Below are 18,665 nucleotides of genomic sequence, written 5' to 3'. Positions count from 1 at the left end.
AGGGCCGAAAATCGCCCTCAGTTCTCCTATTCACACTGACTGCAACCAGGCATGGATGGAGAAGTTGAACCAAAGTAACAAAGTTCCTCCCATTCCGAGTCTGCAAAGCCTATCCAGAAAGACATGCACAAAGTTCTCAACCTATGACCGGCACCAAGTCCTCGATTTTTTTTTCCCAGTAGACTTATATACCGCTTCATAGGCCTTTCAGGCCTCTCTAAGCGGTTTACAGAGAGTCAGCATATTGCCCCCAACAATCTGGGTCCTCATTTTACCCACCTCGGAAGGATGGAAGGCTGAGTCAACCCTGAGCCGGTGAGATTTGAACCGCTGACCTGCTGATCTAGCAGTAGCCTGCAGTGCTGCATTTAACCACTGCGCCACCTTGGCTCTAGATTTACGACCTGGCAGCCCGGTAACTGAAGCACAGCTCCCATTGGCAGATACGTGCCTGGCTGAAGTGGGACTTATACTACACTCTGGTTGGTTGTTCTGCTTGACAGCTGTAGTATAAATAGCTGTCAAGCAGAGTGTGGTGCTGAAGTTGTTCTCAGGTACTTCTGTTGCTGTTAATGTTAATTAAAGGGTTTTGTTGTTCCTCAGCATTGCCTCCTTCCATCCTCGGCTAGTATTTAGCATCCAGGACTATGTGTACATAATTGGGTATAAGGGATGGAGAGCCCCCCCCCCTAGTGATTTCATGTTTAGAAGGAGCAGCAAAAGGCTTGATTCCCCAGGGCACCCCAAATTCCAGGGGCCAAGAGACTGTCTCTCTTCCCCTACCCACACTATCCAGAAAGATATCGTGTTCATTGTTATTGATACTTGATGAGAGGTCTAGGAGGGACATAATAGTTGTAGCCGGTCTATCCCAAGCCCTCCAGAGGTACATGATAATTGCAACCAATGGCATTTTGGTGATATGCCCCACCTTGAACCCAGACGTAGAATGGCCCAGGTGCATTTGTGCAGGTGGCAAAGTCAGAGCTGCAAGCAGAGGGTGAGCTGAAGTCCCAGGCTGCCAACCTTGCATCACCCTCTTCAGAGGCACTTACAAAAGATCTTAATCTGCAGCAATGCCTTGAACCCCTCTGCTAGGAAAACCTCTCATCAATGTCTTACACATAGAAAACTGCTGTTGGAGGTATACAGCCTGCCAGGGTAGCAACTGTCCAGAACAGGGGAAATACTCTTTTAGGCATCACCTGAGCTTGGAAAAAGAATTTGGGTGGTTCTCAGCAATTGGCACCCGAATTTCCATTACTAGGTAGGGATGGGGCACCAATAGGAAATAATGTGCTTCTTAGCTAAACATGATGGAAATAAAGGAAAATAAAACCCAGAAGAAATAAAGGGGCAAGCTTCACTTTTACGGCTTCGCTAAGTTGCAAGGCAAGTTTCTCTTGATTTAGTTTTTGCAAAAGAAGCTCCTGGCTCAGTTGCAGGGATGATGAGGGTGTTCCTTCAAGACCCCAAATGACAGACTAGCACTAGATGGTGTTAAGAGAAAAGTTATGGATGTGGTTGCTAAGAGTGGAAAATGGCACTTTATTAAAAAAAAAAAATCTTAGACATGCCAGATAGTTGAAAAGTGAGCACCAGCTGGAAGATGACTTGTAAGGAAAGGTTGAAGGAGAAGTCGGGAACAAGTAGATCCATTTGCTTATCTCCATTGAATAGAAGCAGCGAAGGAACAAGGCTGAAATATGTAGGCTGCTGCTGCATATTCCTTCTCTTCCCAAATGTTATTACATTTATGGTGCTGAATTGTAAACTTCTACCTGTAATTCTCTGCTAGGAGATGGGAGAGATAAACATTTAAAGCTTATGAGACAAAAACATGAACAAGAGCTGCTTAATTTAGGTATGGCTATTCTAGAGAAAAGAAGGACTGGGTAGTGACATGATAGCTGTATTACAATATTTCAGGGGCTGCCATAAAGAGGAGGGGATCAACTTATTTTCCAAAGCACCAGAGGGCAATACAAGAAACAATAGTTGGAAAGTAATCAAGGAGAGAAGAAACCTGCAATTAAGGAGAAACTTCTAATAGAACAATTGGAACAGATTGCCTTCAGAGGTTGTGGGTGCTCCATCACTGGGTGTTTTGAAGAAAATATGGGATAGCCATCTGTTTAAATTTATTTAGTTTAATTTAGTTTAATAACATTTATATGCCGCCCAATCCCGTAGGACTCCAGGCGGCTTACAGTACAGGAATAAATAAAAAAACAGAGAAAAATAAAGATAGATTTAAAAACAGCACACCATGCACTCCGTTCTAAATGGGGCTGGACCGTATTTTGGGGTCAACAGCCCCATGCCTGCCGGAACAGCCAGGTTTTAATGGCTTTCCAGAAGGCCGAGAGAGCAGGAAGCGTCCGGATCTCTGCGGGTAGATCATTCCACAGGGCCGGGGCAGCTACAGAGAAAGACCTCCCCCGAGTAGTCGCCAACCAACCGGCATTGCCCGGTCTACGGTACCCGAAGGAGGCCCAGCCTGTGAGATCTTATTGGTCGTTGGGAGATATGTGGCAGGAGGCGGTCCCGCAGATTGATATAGGGTTTCTTGCTTGAGCTGTGTGTTGTGTTAAAACCCCTATAAAGACCCTTCCAGCTCTATTCCGAATTTTGAGATTTCGGAGGCTTAAAAAAAATCTTTATTTTTCATATTTCTTATCCATCCAGTTCCCTCAATCTTCACCTAACACTTGATTCTTTGTGACTTTATTGACATGTTGTTTTCCTGGCAAGTGAGGAGTTTCGTGTGTGTGTGGGGGGGGGGGGTGATTCCAGCAGAGACAGTGTGTGTGTGTGTGTGTGTGTGTGTGTGTGTGTGTGTGTGTGTGTGTCAAACTTCATTCTTACAGCTTCCCAAAGTTGCAGAGAGAAGTTTCCAGGAGTTCTCCTGTACCCACTCGGCCCGCCCGAAGAAAAATTGCCTGGAACAAAAGGAAGGTACACTTTCTCCTTTCCAATTTGCACATCATTCCCCGCTCCACTTTCCAAAAGGGAGCGTTACTTTGATTAGCTTCAGGCTCAGGTCCAGGGACAAGGAGTGCCCTCTTGGGGGACCTGAATGAAAAGATGTTGAGGTGGAGCCTCTGGAAGAAAAGCTATCGATGAGCTCCATGGGAGTCGAATAGGACTTGGTGGCCCTTAAGGAAGCCCGAAATCCGTGAGAACATCTTCAAACGCCTTAAGGTAGAACGAGCATGTTTCTTCCGCCTTCTGTCGCTAGATGGCGCTCTACAGAGAGGCAACACTCTCGTCTACCAAGCAAGCACCGTGCAACGGCTGCTGAGCTAATTGGGGGGGGGGGGGGGAAGCGGCTCATCTGAAACGAGTTGAAACGATAGAGTACCGTATTGCTAGAGAAGATGTGGAGGCGAAGAGCAGAGGAATTTCCTCTACCGGCTCAGTCACGGGAGTATTTTGGTGTCGGCGGAGCCTCTTGTGCTGCTTGGAAGGTCGAAGCGGCTCCTGGGAGGTGAGTGGAGGGCAGTTCGGAGGAGAAGCCGGGAGCAAGTTGGGCCCTTTGGCTTCCTCCACGGCTTGGAAGCAGAGGAAGCAACGAAGCTGAAACATGTTGAATGCTGCAGTATATTCTTCCCCTACTTCCCCAAATTTTATTCCTCTGGGGCTGCACGATTTAAAACTGCTGCCTGCGATTATCCGCTGGAAGATTTAGGACACTTTCTTTAGTTTTCATATTTCTTAATCTCCCACTTCCCTCATCCTTCACGTAACACTTAATTCCTCGTGATATTATTGACATGTTGTTTTAATAGCAAGCGAGGCGTTTCATGGGCAAAACAGATGTTTTAAATCTTGCATAGGTTTTGAGCACAATTTGGCCTAATAGTGTCTGCACCTTGCTAAAATTAGATTTAAAAATTTGGAGCGAATGCACTTCTCGAACATTTTGCACACTGAAATAAATATACATTGTCTACAAACATAAATTCATAGGTCTTTATTTCTAAGCCAAAAAGAGAATTTTATGAGATTAAACTACTATTTTGGTGTTTGTTTTTGAATGCAAATGTATGGGTTTTTTGTATTATTATTATTATTTTTTTGCTGCTTTCTCATGTACTGGACTAATGTTTAAACAATAATGGAACTTAACACGTTAATACTGGTATGTATCTTACAGATAAAGAGGATGCCAAGAAGAGGACTTTGGACAATAGAGAATAAGAAGCAGCATTAAAATGTAAAACAACCCATCAGTAAAAATGCTTTCCACTTCCTCTGCAAATTGTAAAAAAACTCCTCCTTTCTCAGCAGATGAGAGACAAGTGAGAGAATAAAAAGAAGAAAGTTTCCACCTGGAAAAAAAATAAAAGTCTCTGGAACTCAAGAAAACATTACATGAAAAGTCAAGGAGGATAATTTCCAAATAAGGGAAAAGAGGGAAATACCTGGAAGTCAGTAGGAAGGGAATATATCCCTTGGATAGCAAAAATGGGCAGACATTAATAAAAGACTGTAGAAGGAAATAATGGCTTAAATCAAAGAACCTGCAAATAAATCACAAATATTTTTCGTCTCCTCAAGAATCCAAAAATATCATTTTTTGAAAACACTCCACAGACTGCCTATTTTGGAAAAAAACACAGCTTGCTGATCACAGCTAATTATGCAGAAGAGGATCCACCCAGTGAAAATGATACAAATGTTTGGAGTGCGGCCAGTGCTTTACTCACAAAAGCTTCCTCGTGATTCATGGAAGGATCCAAACCGGAGAGAAACTACCAGTGCTTCCAGTGCAACAAAAGATTAAGTATGAATACCAATGTGGTGAGACATAAGAGGATTCAAACTTGGGTGACAAACTTTGAATGCCCTGTTTGTGGGAAATGTTTCACACAGAATTCTGATCTGGTGATACACCAGATGTCTCACAAGGCAGAGAAACCATACAAGTGTTCTAAATGCGAAAAAAGTTTCAATTGGATTTGTCGCCTGAAGATACACCAGAGGAGTCACAAAGGAGAAAATCCATACGAGTGTCAAGATTGTGGGAAAGGTTTCAATTGGAATTCTCTACTGGTGGAACATCAGAGGATTCACACAGGAGAAAAACCCTATGAGTGTCCTGATTGCGGAAAAGATTTCTCTCGGAAATCTGACCTAGTGAAACATCAGAGGACTCACACAGGAGAGAAACCATATAAATGTCGTGACTGTGGGGAAAGTTTCAGTCATAATTCCTACCTGGTGAAACACCAGAGGACTCATACGGGAGAGAAATCGTATGAGTGTTCAGATTGTGGGAAAGATTTGAGTTGCAGTTCCGCCCTAATTAAACATCAGAGGACTCACACAGGAGAGAAACCATATAACTGTCTTGATTGTGGAAAAAGTTTCAGTCACAATTCCTATCTGGTGAAACACCAGAGAACTCACATGCAAGAGAAACCATATGAGTGTTCAGATTGTGGAAAAGCTTACAAGTCGAATTCTTACCTAGCGACACACCAAAAGATTCACACAGGTGAAAAACCATATGAGTGTTTGCAGTGTGGGAAAAGTTTCATTCAAAATTGCAACCTTGTGAGACATCACAGGATTCACACTGGAGAGAAACCATTTAAGTGTCCAGATTGTGGGAAAGGTTTCACTCAGAATTGTGACATGGTAATACACCAAAGGACTCACATGAAAGAGAAACCGTATGAGTGTTCAGATTGTGGGAAAGGTTTCAGTTGCAGTTCTGACCTCCTGATGCATCAGAAGACTCACACAGGAGAGAAATCATATAGCTGTCCTGATTGTGAGAAATCTTTCAGTCAGAATTCCTACCTTGTGAAACACCAAAGGACTCACACAGGAGAGAAACCATATAAATGTCATGATTGTGGGAAAAGTTTCAGTCAGAATTCCTACCTAATGAAACATCAGAAAACTCACATGGCAGAGAAACTGTATGAGTGTTCAGAGTGTGGGAAAAGTTTCAGTCAAAATTCCTACCTGGTGAAACATCAGAGGACTCACACAGGAGAGAAACCATATAAGTGTATTGATTGTGGGGAAAGTTTCCATCTGAATTCTCACTTGGTGGTACACCAGACAATTCACACAGAGGACAAACTGTATCAGTGTGTGAATTGTGGTAAAAGTTTCACTCGGAATTCTGATCTGGTGATACACCAGAGGACTCACACAGGAGAAAAATTATATGAGTGTGTGTTTTGTGGAAAAAGTTTCAGTCAGACTGCCAACCTGGTGCAACACCAGAATACTCACACAGGAGAAAAACCATATGAGTGCCTGGATTGTGGGAAAAGATTCAGTTGGAATTTCCACCTGGTGATACACCAGAAGAGTCACACAGGGGAGAAACTGTACGAATGTCCAGAATGTCAGGAAAGTTTCGGTATTAAGTCTGAACTGGTGAAACACCAGAAGATTCATAGAGGAGAGAGATTGTATGAGTGTCCTGATTGTGGGAAAAGCTTCCCTCGAAATTCCAAGCTGTTGAGACACCTGAGAACTCATACGGGAGAGAAACCATATGAGTGTCTGCATTGTGGGAAAAGTTTCAGTCAGAAATCTAACCTAGTGGTACACCAGGAGACTCACACAGGAGAAAAACCATATCAGTGTCCAGATTGTGGGAAAAGTTTCAATCAGAATTCCTACTTGGTGAAACACCAGAGGATTCACAGCGGAGAAAAACCATATAAGTGTTTTCAATGTGGGAAAAGTTTCAGTCGGAATTCCCATTTGGTGATACACTTGAGGACTCATACAGGAGAAAAACCATTCGAATGTCCGGATTGTGGGAAAGATTTCAGTACTAGAACTAGCCTTATAAATCATGTAAGGTTACACATAGGGGAGTAAACATTCAAATGCCCAGATTGTGGACAGTGTTTCCCACAAAGTCTTCCCTTATTACACAAGAAATTCCATGTGAGGCAAAATTTGCTGTGTGTAGAGGAATCTTGAATTTCATTTCATGTTTATTTGAAATCCCAGTTGAACAACATTTAATTACGTGTGTTACTTTTTAGGGAAACTTGTCTTAATATCAAAATGAGCGAGGAATAGAAAATAGAGTAAGAATTAGAATAGGATAGGGTAGTAAAGTTAGAAGGAACGTTGTCCCTAATCCAATTTGGGTTAATCATCAAGTCCTTTAGTCCAACCCAGCAGTTGGTCGGTCATCTAGTCCAACCCACTGCTCCAGGAGGAGATCCTATACCATTTCTGACACATGGTTGAGTCTCTTCTTTAAAGATCCCAGTGACGAAGCAGCCGTAACTACTGAAGGCAAGCCGTTCCATTGGTTGATTGTTCTCACTGTATAAAATTTCTTCTTATTTCTAGATTGAATCGGTCCTTGATCTGTTTTTATCCATTCTTGCATATCTGGCTTTCGGGTGCTTTGGAAAATAGGTTGCTCCCCTCCTCTCTGTGACAGCCCCTCGCCTATTGGAAGACTGCTATCATATCACCGCTGGTCCTTCACTCGACTAGCCATGCCCAGTTCTTGTAACCGTTCTTCATATGTTTTAACCTGCAGGCCTCCAATCTGGGTGGGTGAGAGAAACTGAGTTTGGATCTGTAGGAAGTACATTTGCTACCTTGTTATTTCTATATATAATAAAGGGGGATATAAACTATGCCTGCGTGTATTTATTTTGACTTAGCAAGAAAATATATAGCACCTCAACTCATATGACTCCAAACAGTTTACAGCAATAAAACCTTAATAGAGAAACCAGTTAACTCCAACAAATGGCAAAATGTAAAGCCTCCACATTTAAAATGTACTTGCCCTGCAAATACCGAGCACTTCTAACTAGGTTGATGGCAATTTGATGGTTTGGGAATCCCAAACAAGGGAATCTTGCTTCCATTCCAATTTCTATGTTAAACAGGCCTCTTGGCCATACTAATAATGTTCATGCCTGGTGCCATTCTTGTTCAAAATTGATTTTTTTTCTCCTGGCAAAGAGTTAAATTGGGGAAGTTCACCTTAGGATTAGAGGCATATAAAATTTAATAAATGCAAACACCTGGTTTCAAATCAAGCTTCTGATGCAGGGTTTGCAATGCAAAAGACTCACTATTCAGTACAAATATTTTAAGGGAAGGGGCTAGGAGTATGCCCACCCTATCTGACCTAGTAGAACAGAGAGATGCAATAATAATAAAGGTGAAACAGTCTTGACAGGTGTCATGGTGGCTCAGTGTTTACAAAGCAGTATCGCCAGCTGACTCTGCCCACAGCCTGGAATTCAATTCTGACTTGGCTCAAGGTTGATTCAGCCTTTCATCCTTCTGAGATCGGTAAAATGAGGACCCAGATTGTTGGAGATCATATTCTGACACTAAACCGAGAGTGGTACAAAGGAATGTGGGATGGTGTATAATTCTAAGTGCTATTGCTGTAATAAGGAAATAGCTTTAAAGGTGATGGCCAGCATGTTGAATTGCATCTTATAGAAATTAATCCAGTGCAGCGCGCACCACAAAGCAATAGCAATAGCAGTAGACTTATATACCGCTTCATAGGCCTTTCAGGCCTCTCTAAGCGGTTTACAGAGAGTCAGCATATTGCCCCCAACAATCTGGGTCCTCATTTTACCCACCTCGGAAGGATGGAAGGCTGAGTCAACCCTGAGCCGGTGAGATTTGAACCGCTGACCTGCTGATCTAGCAGTAGCCTGCAGTGCTGCATTTAACCACTGCGCCACCTTGGCTCAGAGACGTCACATGGGCAACCTAGGGGCTCCTATTACTGTGTGCGCGTCTGCATTCTGGAGCAGTTGAAATTTCTGGGAGACTCAGAGTCGTAATCCAAATAGGAGGTGAACCAAGACATGAGTGAACCATATGCAAGGCCTTCCTTTCCTGGAAAGAGCACAATTGGTGTAATAGATAAATCTCTAAAAAGCCCCATCCTTGGGCATGATCTCCTCAAGTAGGAGCTATGAGTCCAGAAGAACCCCAGGTTGTGCACCAGCTGAGTCACAAATAGTGACCACATGACCCACGGACATTGCAACTGTGATAAATGTAAGTGAATTGCTGGCCTTCTAAATTTAGATCATGTAACAATGGGGATGCTGCAATGGTTCTAAGTGGGGGAAATGGTCAAAAGTCACTTCTTTCAATGCTACTGTAAGTTCAAATGGTCGCTAAATGAAATGTTGTAAGTCTGGTGCAAAGTCCTCAAAGTCCTTTGCGACATGCACAAAGTTCTCAACATACAACTGGCATTAAGTCCTCGATTTACGACCAGGCAGCCCGGTAACTGAAACACAGCTCCCATTGGCAGAGACATGCCGGCTGAAGTGGGACTTATGCTACACTCTAATTGGTTGTTCTGCTTGACAGCTTTAGTATAAATAGCTGTCAAGCAGAGTGTGGTGCTGAAGTTGTTCTCAGATACTTCTGTTGCTGTTAATGTTAATTAAAGGGTTTTGTTACCTCAGTGTTGCCTCCATCCATCCTCGGCTAGTATTTAGCATCCAGGACTATGTGTACATAATTTGGTATCAGGATGGTTAGCCTCCCCTAGTGATTTCATGTTTAGAAGGAGCAGCGAAAGGCTTGATTCCCCAGGGCACCCCAAATTCCAGGGGCCAAGAGACTGTCTCTCTTCTCCTACCCACACTATCCAGAAAGATACCGTGTTCATTGTTATTGATACCTGATGAGAGGTCTAGGAGGGGCATAATCGTTGTAGCCGGTCTATCCCAAGCCCTCCAGAGGTACATGAGAATTGCAACCAATGGCATTTTGGTGATATGCCCCACCTTGAACCCAGACATAGAAGGGCCCAGGTGCCTTTCTCCTGCACAGCCTTTTGCGCGGGTGGCAAACTCAGCTGCAAACAGAGGGTGAGCTGAAGTCCCAGGCTGCCAACCTTGCATCACCCTCTTCAGATGCACTTACAAAAGATCTTAATCTGCAACAATGCCTTGAACCCCTCTGCTAGGAAGACCTCTCATCAATGTCTCACGCATAGAAAACTGCTGTTGGAGGTATACAGCCTGCCAGGGTAGCAACTGTCCAGAATGGGGGAAATACTCTTTTAGGCATCACCTGAGCTTGGAAAAAGAATTTGGGTGGTTCTCAGCAATTGGCACCCGAATTTCCACTACTAGGTAGGGATGGGGCACCAATAGGAAATAATGTGCTTCTTAGCTTAACATGATGGAAGTAAAGGAAAATAAAACCCAGAAGAAATAAAGGAGCAAGCTTCACTTTTACGGCTTCGCTAAGTTGTAAAGCAAGTTTCCCTTGGTTTAGTTTTTGCAAAAGAAGCTCCTGGCTCAGTTGCAGGGATGGTGTGGGTGTTCCTTCAAGACCCCAAACAATAGACTAGCGCTAGATGGGGTTAGAGAAAAGTTATGGATGTGGTTGCTATGAATGGAAAATAGCACTTTATTTTTTTTAAAAAATCTTAAGACATGCCAGATAGTTGAAAAGTGAGCAACAGGTGGAAGATGACTTGTAAGGAAAGGTTGGAGGAGAAGTCGGGAACGAATAGATCCATTTGGTTTCTTCCACTGAACAGAAGCAGTGAAGGAACAAGGCTGAAATATGTAGGCTGCTGCTGCGTATTCCTTCTCTTCCCAAATGTCATTACATTTATGTTGCTTAATTTTAAACTTCTACCTGTAATTCTCTGCTGGGAGATGGGAGAGACCAAAATTCAAAGGTTACGAGACTAAAACATGAAGAAACGTTGCAAAATACAAGTATGACTACTCTAGAGAAAAGAAGGACTAAGGTGGACATGAAAGCAGTATTTGAGGGGCTGCCATAAAGAGGAGGGGGTCGGTTTATTTTCCAAACCACCAGAAGATGAGACAAAAATCAATGGGTGGGAAAGAAATCAAGGAGAGAAGGATCTGGGAATTAAGGAGAAACTTCCTAACAGTGAGGACAATTAACCAGTGGAACAGCTTTGCCTTCAGAAGTTGTGCGTGCTCTGTCACTGGAGGTTTTTAAGAAGAGACAGGACAACCACTTATCTGAAATTGTAGAGGGTCTCCTGCTTGACCAGGGGGTTATGTTAAAAGACCTATAAAAACACTTCCAGGTCTATTCTGAATTTTGAGATTTGGGAGAATTTTTTCATATTGCCTTTATTTTTCATATTTCTAACCGCCCATTTCCCTCTGTCTTCTCGATTCCTTGTGACTTTATTGAGATATTGTTTTCCTGGCAAGCAAGTAATTTCATGGGCAAACCAACCAACCAACCCAGCAGAGACCAGGGCTCAAGCTTCATTCTTACAGCTTCCTTAAAGTCCAGAGGCAAGTTTTGAGCAGTTACCCACGAGGAAAAAGTGCCTGGATCCAAGGGTTTTCTCCTTTCCAATTTGCACGTAGTCCGTTCCGCCCCGCCCCCCACCCAATACATAGGAAACTCTTATTTGGTTTAGTTGCCATTTCTGGCAAACGAAGCTTCAGGCTCAGGTCCAGGGCAATGGATGCACTCTTGGGGGACCTGAAAGAAAAGGTTTTGGGGATGGATCCGCAGGAGAAAGCTATCGATGAGCTCCATGGGAGTCGAATAGGGCTTGATGGCACTTAAGGAAGCACCGAATCAACGAGAACATCTTCAAACGCCTTAAGGTAGAACGAGCATGTTCTTCCGCCTTCAGAAGTTAGATGGCGCTCTACAAAGAAGCAACACTTGCGCCAAGAAAGTAGGTATGGTGCAGCGGCGGCCGAGCTATTCTAGGGAGGGAGTGTGGGAGGAGAGGCAGGGCTGGAACGAGTTGAAACGATAGAATATTGGATTGCCAGAGAGAATGTGAAAGAGAAGAGGTGAAGAGCAGAGGAACTTCCTCTTCCGGCTCATCCACGGGAGTGTTTTGGTGTGTCGGCGGAGCCTCTTGTGCTGTTTGGAGGGTCGAAGCGGCTCCTGGGAGGTGAGTGGAGGGCAGTTCGGAGGAGAAGCCGGGAGCAAGTCTTTGGGTTTTATTTTTATTTATTCATTAATTTTTTTATTTGTTAACAAGTACAAGAAAACAAGTATGAAAACGCATGAAAAAATGGCACAAATCGACGGATATAAATAAGCAAAACATGGCTATAAACACATAAAAAGAGCACATATAAATGGGACAGTAGGACAGGGATGGTAGGCACTCTGGTGCGTTTATGCACGCCCCCTTAGGGACCTCTTAAGAAATAAGGGTAGGCAATTTAAGGTAAAAGGTTACAGGGTTAGAGGAACTAACAATAGGATTGGGTGTTGGGTGTTCCACACGTTTACTACTCTATTGCTGAAATCGTTTTTCCTGCAATCAATATTAGGACGGATTACCTTTAGTTTGTATCTATTGATAGCCTTTGTGTTATTGCAGTTGACGTAAAAGTAGTCATTAACAGGTAGGACATTATGGCAGATTATCTTGTGCCCTTAAGATCAGGTCGGAACATAGATGGCGTAGTTCAAGGTTATCCAGGCCAAAAAATTTCAAGCCTGGCGTTATATGGAATGTTATTACGAGCAGAGGAGTTGAGTACTCTTCTTGTAAAATACCTCTGGACCCTCTCTAATGTTTTAATGTCTGAAATGCAGTGTGGGTTCCAGGCAGGAGAGCAGTATTCAAGTGTAAATCTGCCAAAGGTTTTGTATGTCCTAGTGGGTTTTATAGTGGCGAAGCAAAGGAAGCAACGAGGCTGAAACATGTTGAATGCTGCAGTATATTCTTCCCCTACTTCCCCAAATTTAATTCCTTTGGGGCTGCACACACAGAACTGCTGTCTGTGATTTTCTGCTGGGAGATTTAGGACACTTTAGTTTTCATAATTCTTAATCGCCCACTTCTCTCATCCTTCACGTTACACTTGATTCCTTGTGATATTATTGACATGTTGTTTTAATGGCAAGCGAGGCGATTCATGGCCAAAACAGATGTTTTAAATGTTGCATAGGTTTTGGGCACCATTTCATCTGTTAGTCTCCCCACCTTGCTAAAATTAGATCAGAAAATTTGCAGAAAATGCACTTCTTGGACATTTTGCAGACTGAAATAAATATACATTGTCTACAAACATAAACTCATAAGTATTTCTGCATAAATATGCATGCATATCTATCCAATCCAAAAAAGAATTCTATCACATGAAACTCCAATTTTGGCAATTATTTGTTCATGCAAATGTATGGGTTGTTATTGTTGTTGTTTTGCTGCTTTCTCATGTACTGGACTAATGTTTAAACAATAATGAAACTTAACACATTAATATATATCTTACAGATAAAGAGGATGCCAAGAAGAGCATCCTCTTCTTGGACAACAAAGAATGAGAAGCAGTATTAAAATGTAAAATAAACCATCAATCAAAATATTTTCCATTTCCTCTGCAAATGGTAAAAACAAACCTTCTTCCTCAGCAGATGAGAGGCAAGTGAGAGAATAAAACCAATAATTTTTTCACCTGAAAGAAATATAGTACCTGGAACTCAAGAAAACTACATGAAAACTCAAAGGAGATAATTTCCATATAAAGAAAAAGAAGTAAATACCTGGAAGTAAGTGGAAAGAAAAAGGTCCCTTGGATAGCCAAAATGGGCAGGCATTAATTAAAGCCTTTGAGAAAGAAAATAATGGCTTGAATCAAGCAACTTCCAAATAAGAGATCACAAATATTTTTTGCCTCCTCAAGAATTCAAAAATATCAGTTTTGAGGGGGGAAAACCCCCATAGACTTCCCATTGTGGAAAAAACACAGCTGATCACAGCTGATCCACCCAGTGAAAAATGATACAGGTATTTAGCATGTGGCAAAAGCCTTTCCTCAGAAAAGCTTCCTCATGATTCATTGAATGACCCATACCAGAGAAAAAGAATTCTACCAGTGTTGCCAATATGACAAAAGATTAAGTATGAACACCAATGTAGTGAGATACACAAGGGCTCAGGCTGGGGAGACAAACATTGAATGCCCTGTTTGTGGGAAAAGATTCACACAGAATTCTGATCTGGTGTTACACCAGAGGACTCACATGCAAGAGAAGCCATATAAGTGTACTGACTGTGGAAAACGTTTCATTTGGATTTGTCACCTGAAGATACACCAGATGACTCACAAACGAGAAAATCTATATGAGTGTCAAGTTTGTGGGAAAGGTTTTAATTGGAATTCTCTCCTGGTGGAACATCAGAAGACTCACACAACAGAGAGACCATATGAGTGTCCTGATTGTGGGAAAGATTTCTCTCGGAAATTTAACCTGGTGAAGCATCAGAGGACTCACACAGGAGAGCGACCATATGAGTGTCCAGATTGTGGGAAAAATTTCTCTCAGAAATTTAACCTGGTGAAACATCAGAGGACTCACACAGGAGAGAAACCATATGAGTGTCCTGATTGTGGGAAAGATTTCTCTCAGAAATTTAACCTGGTGAATCATCAGAGGACTCACACAGAAGAGAAACCATATAACTGTCCTGATTGTGAGAAAAGTTTCAGTCACAATTCCTACCTGGTAAAACATCAAATGACTCACACAGGAGAGAAACCATATATCTGTCCTGATTGTGGGAAAAGTTTCAATCGGAATTCCTACCTGGTGAAACACATGAAAACTCATACGGCAGAGAAACAGTATGAGTGTCCAGAATGTGGGAAAAGTTTCAATCAGAATTCCTTCCTGGTGCAACACCAAAATATTCACACAGGAGAAAAACCATATAAGTGCCTGGATTGTGGGAAAAGATTCAGTTGGAATTTCCACCTGGTGATACACCAGAAGACTCACACAGGAGAGAAACTGTACGAATGTCCAGAATGTCAGGAAAGTTTCACTATTAAGTCTGAACTGGTGAAACACCAGAAGACTCATAGAGGAGAGAGACTGTTTGAGTGTCCTGATTGTGGGAAAAGCTTCCCTCGGAATTCCAAGCTGTTGAGACATCAGAGAACTCACACGGGAGAGAAACCATATGAGTGTCTGCATTGTGGGAAAAGTTTCAGTCAGAAATCTAACCTAGTGGTACACCAGGAGACTCACACAGGAGAAAAACCATATCAGTGTCCAGATTGTGGAAAACGTTTCAATCAGAATTCCTACTTGGTGAAACACCAGAGGATTCACAGCGGAGAAAAACCGTATAAGTGTCTTGAATGTGGGAAGAGTTTCAGTCGGAATTCCCATTTGGTGATACACTTGAGGAGTCACACAGGAGAGAAGCCATATGAATGTCCAGATTGTGGGAAAGATTTCCGTTATATGTCTACCCTTATAAATCATGTAAGATTGCACATAGGGGAGTAACCATTCAAATGCCCAGATTATGGACAGTGTTCCTCCCACACAAATTTCCTCCCTTATCACCCAAGAAATTCCATGTGAGGCAAAATTTGATGTGTGTAGAGGAATGTTGAATTTCATTTCTTGTGTTTCATTAGAAGCCCCATTGAACAATATTTCATTACTTGCATGGGCGTTTTTTTAGTGAAATTTGCCTTTGTATCAAAAATGAGTGAGGAATAAAGTAGGATAGGATAGGATAGGAATAGAATAATAAAGTTGGAAGGGATTTTGTATGTCATCTAGTCCAATCCATTGTTTCAAGGAGGAGATCCTGTACCATTTCTGACACGTGGCAGTCGAGTCTCTTCTTGAAAGCATCCAGTGATGAAGCAACCACAACTACATAAGGCAAGCTGTTCCATTGGAAAATATATTGCTCCCTTCCTGTCTGAGACACCCCCTCACATATTGGAAGACTGCTATCATGTCACTGCTGGATTTTTTCGTCACCAGACTAGCTATGCCCAGTTCCTATAATTGTTCTTCATATATTTTAGCCTGCAGGCCTCTGATCTGAGCTTCCTTTCTATAGCCCAGTGCAATTATTCCCTTTCATAGAGTTAGGGGAACTCCTTTGCTGGGTGAGAGAAAGTGAGCATAGATCTCTAGAAATTATACTTGCTGCTTTAGGTTATTTCTATATATAATAAAGGGGGATATAAACTATGTATGTATGTATTTTTACTTGATAAGAAAATGTATATAGCAGCCCAACTCGTAGGACTCCAAAAGGGTTTACAGCAATAAAATCTTAATAGAGAAACCAGTTAACCCCAGCAAATAGCAAAATGTAAAGCCTCCACATTTAAAATGTACTTGCCCTGCAAATACAGAGCACTTCTAACAAGGTTGATGGCAATTTGATAGTTTGAGAATCCCAAACAAGTGAATCTTGCTTTCGTTCGAATTTCTATGGTAAACAGGCTTCTTGGCCATACTAATAATGTTCATGCCTGGTGCCATTCTTGCTCAAAATTGGTTATTTTTCACCTGGCAAAGAGTTAAGTTGGGGAAGTTCACCTTAGGATTAGAGGCATATAAATTTAATAAATACAAATACCTGGCTTCAAATCAAGCTTCTGATGCAGGATTTGCAATGCAAAAGACTCACTATCCAGTACAAATATTTAAGGGAAGGGGCTAGGAGTATGCCCACCCTATCTGACCTAGTAGACCCCATGTATAGCAAATGGCAAAATGCAAAGCCTACATATTTAAAATGTACTTGCCCTGCCCCCAATTCTAGCAAGGTTGATGGCAATTTGATGACCTGAGAATCCCCAAAAAGTGACTCTTGTTCAATTGATAAGTTTACTTACCTTACTAATTATGTTTGTGCCTGGTGCCTTTCTTGCTCAGAACTGATTTAAGTTTGAGAAGTTCACCTCGGGATTAGAGGCATATAAATTTAATAAGAACACCAGTTTCCAAATCAAGCTTCTGATGCAGACTGCAACGGAAACAACTCACTATCCAGTAGGAATATTTAAAGAAAGGGACTAGGAGCGTGCCCACTAATCTGACCTGGTAGAGCAGGTAGATGCAAAAATAATAAAGGTGGGACAATAATGACAGGTGCCCTGGTGACTTAGTGGTTACAATGCAGTATTGCCTGCTGACTGCCCACAGCCTGGAATTTGATGCTGACGGGCCTTGGGGTTTATGTAGCCTTCCGTCCTGAGATTGATAAAATGAGCTGAATTGTTGGGGACAATAAACTGAAAGTGCTATAAAGCACTATGGGGTGATATATAATTCTAAGCACTATTGCTATAATAAATAACTTTAAAGTTCATGGCCAGCGTTTTCAGTTGCACTTGTAGAGAAATGAATCCAGTGCAGCTTGCACAACCAAAATGTTACACAGGCAATCTAGGGACTCCCATTACTGTGGGGGCTGTTGCGTTCTGGACCAGTTGAAGCTTCTGGGGGACCCAGTGTAGTAATCCAAACAGGAGGTGACCAAAGAATGAGTGACCCACTGTGCACGGCCTCCTTGCAAAGTGTCTCAGTTTTGAACACATGACCATGGGCATGCTGCAATGGTCTTTGAGTGTGAAAAATGATCGTGTCACTTTTTTCAATGCCGTTAAAACTTCAAATGGTCACAAAATGAAGTGTTGGATTAACCTCCCCTAGCGGTTTCATGTAGATATTAAACCACATTCCTTACAGAGGAGAAGCCTGACAGTTCCAGTTGCCATTGCAAATCCAGGACCCCCGTGGGTCATTAAGTGAGGACCTCTTGTGATTGTTCTATGGGGAAGAGGTAGGTGTTCCAGGCCAGCAGGTGAGAGCTAGGGGGAAGTGGGTGGTCTCCAGGCCTGCTCCTTTCTGGGCCTGGAAGAGGAATTGAGAGCCAAGTGCTAAAGCACAGGACTCTAGATCAGCTTTCTTCAAACTAGGGCCCTCCAAAGACTTTGACCAAGCTGCGTGGGCATATTCAATGGTGGAATCTTAACTCCCCTGGAAATCGGCTCCTCAGAGGAATTCTGCCCTCTAGTGAGATTTAGCCCCTGCGAGAATGCAGATGGAGAAATAATATCTCCTATCTAAAGGTGTTCGGAAGCAATGTGGGTGGGCACTTCAATGTTTTGTCTTGCACTTCATTTTATTAATGGGATGAAGCTGTCAATTGTTTAAGGCTGTACATACAAACAGGACCTTTATCAGCTTTTATGATGCAGCACCTGGCTAATCTTGTGAAGGTAAATAGGGTGAAGCTGCACTCTTCAAGTTTCCCTCATTTCCAAAGATAGTTTCAGGGAGTTATCCTGCACCTCCAAGAGGAAGAAGTGGCTGGAAGAGTCTTCACTGATCCCCAAAGTTGGTGTGCTTTCTTGTTGTCTGATGGCATATAGTGTTTAGGTCTTGTAAATGAAGCTCCGGGCTCAGTTGAGATGACAATGAGGCCGTCTCTACACGACCCGAAAGGACAGAGTAGGGTTATATTAGGATGGTTCTGGAGAAAAGTTAAGGATGTGGTCGGAATGAGTAAGAAACGACACTTCATTATAAAAGTTACAAACGCCAGAGACAGAATGAGTGTATTTCCATCCTCAGGTCACTGGGGGAAGGGGGGGCTCTAACAACACCAGGGCTTAGAATACTGTCAATATAATGAAGCATCACTGATGGCTTTGTTGGGACGTGCAAACAGGAGGAGAACAACGGGGATGAAATGGGGTTAAAACCATCAAGCATTGCTAGAAAGGATGTCAAGGAGAAGAGAGGTAGAAAGGTACTTCCTCTTCCAGCTCAGCCATGGGAGGGTGTCGGTGTCAGTGGAGCCTCTTGTGCTGTTTGGAGGATCGAAGCGGCTCCTGGGAGCTGAGTGGAGGGCAGGTGGGAGGAGAAGC

General features: G+C 42.6%; 2 protein-coding genes across 3 annotated transcripts in view; both read left to right on the top strand.

The window, feature by feature from the left end:
* Positions 1-7,637, top strand: part of LOC106548129 (uncharacterized) — a 29,837-nt gene extending 22,200 nt beyond the window's left edge. Inside the window, exons 1-2 of one of the 2 annotated variants that reach the window (XM_014065457.2) lie at positions 3,347-3,490; positions 4,160-7,637. In XM_014065457.2, the coding sequence (XP_013920932.2) occupies positions 4,732-6,855 (2,124 nt within the window). In that variant the 5' untranslated portion in view covers positions 3,347-3,490; positions 4,160-4,731 and the 3' untranslated portion in view covers positions 6,856-7,637. Of the gene's footprint in view, positions 1-3,346; positions 3,491-4,159 lie in introns of those variants that run through there. The other variant, XM_087711622.1, reaches the window with a different exon arrangement.
* Positions 7,638-11,808: 4,171 nt separating this feature from the next.
* On the top strand, positions 11,809-17,161 carry LOC148047670 (uncharacterized). The gene is made up of 2 exons (XM_087711680.1): positions 11,809-11,908; positions 13,247-17,161. Exon 2 carries the CDS (start codon positions 13,816-13,818, stop codon positions 15,265-15,267), a length of 1,452 nt encoding a protein of 483 aa, XP_087567806.1. The 5' UTR covers positions 11,809-11,908; positions 13,247-13,815; the 3' UTR covers positions 15,268-17,161.
* Positions 17,162-18,665: the final 1,504 nt, after the last annotated feature.

Source organism: Thamnophis sirtalis, unplaced genomic scaffold (genome assembly GCF_051295495.1).
Source record: "Thamnophis sirtalis isolate CommonGarterSnake01/CBP01778 unplaced genomic scaffold, rThaSir2_p1.2 scaffold_3, whole genome shotgun sequence".
NCBI lineage: Eukaryota > Metazoa > Chordata > Lepidosauria > Squamata > Natricidae > Thamnophis > Thamnophis sirtalis.
Note: the sequence above shows the minus strand (reverse complement) of the source record. Positions and strands in the feature narration are given on the sequence as shown.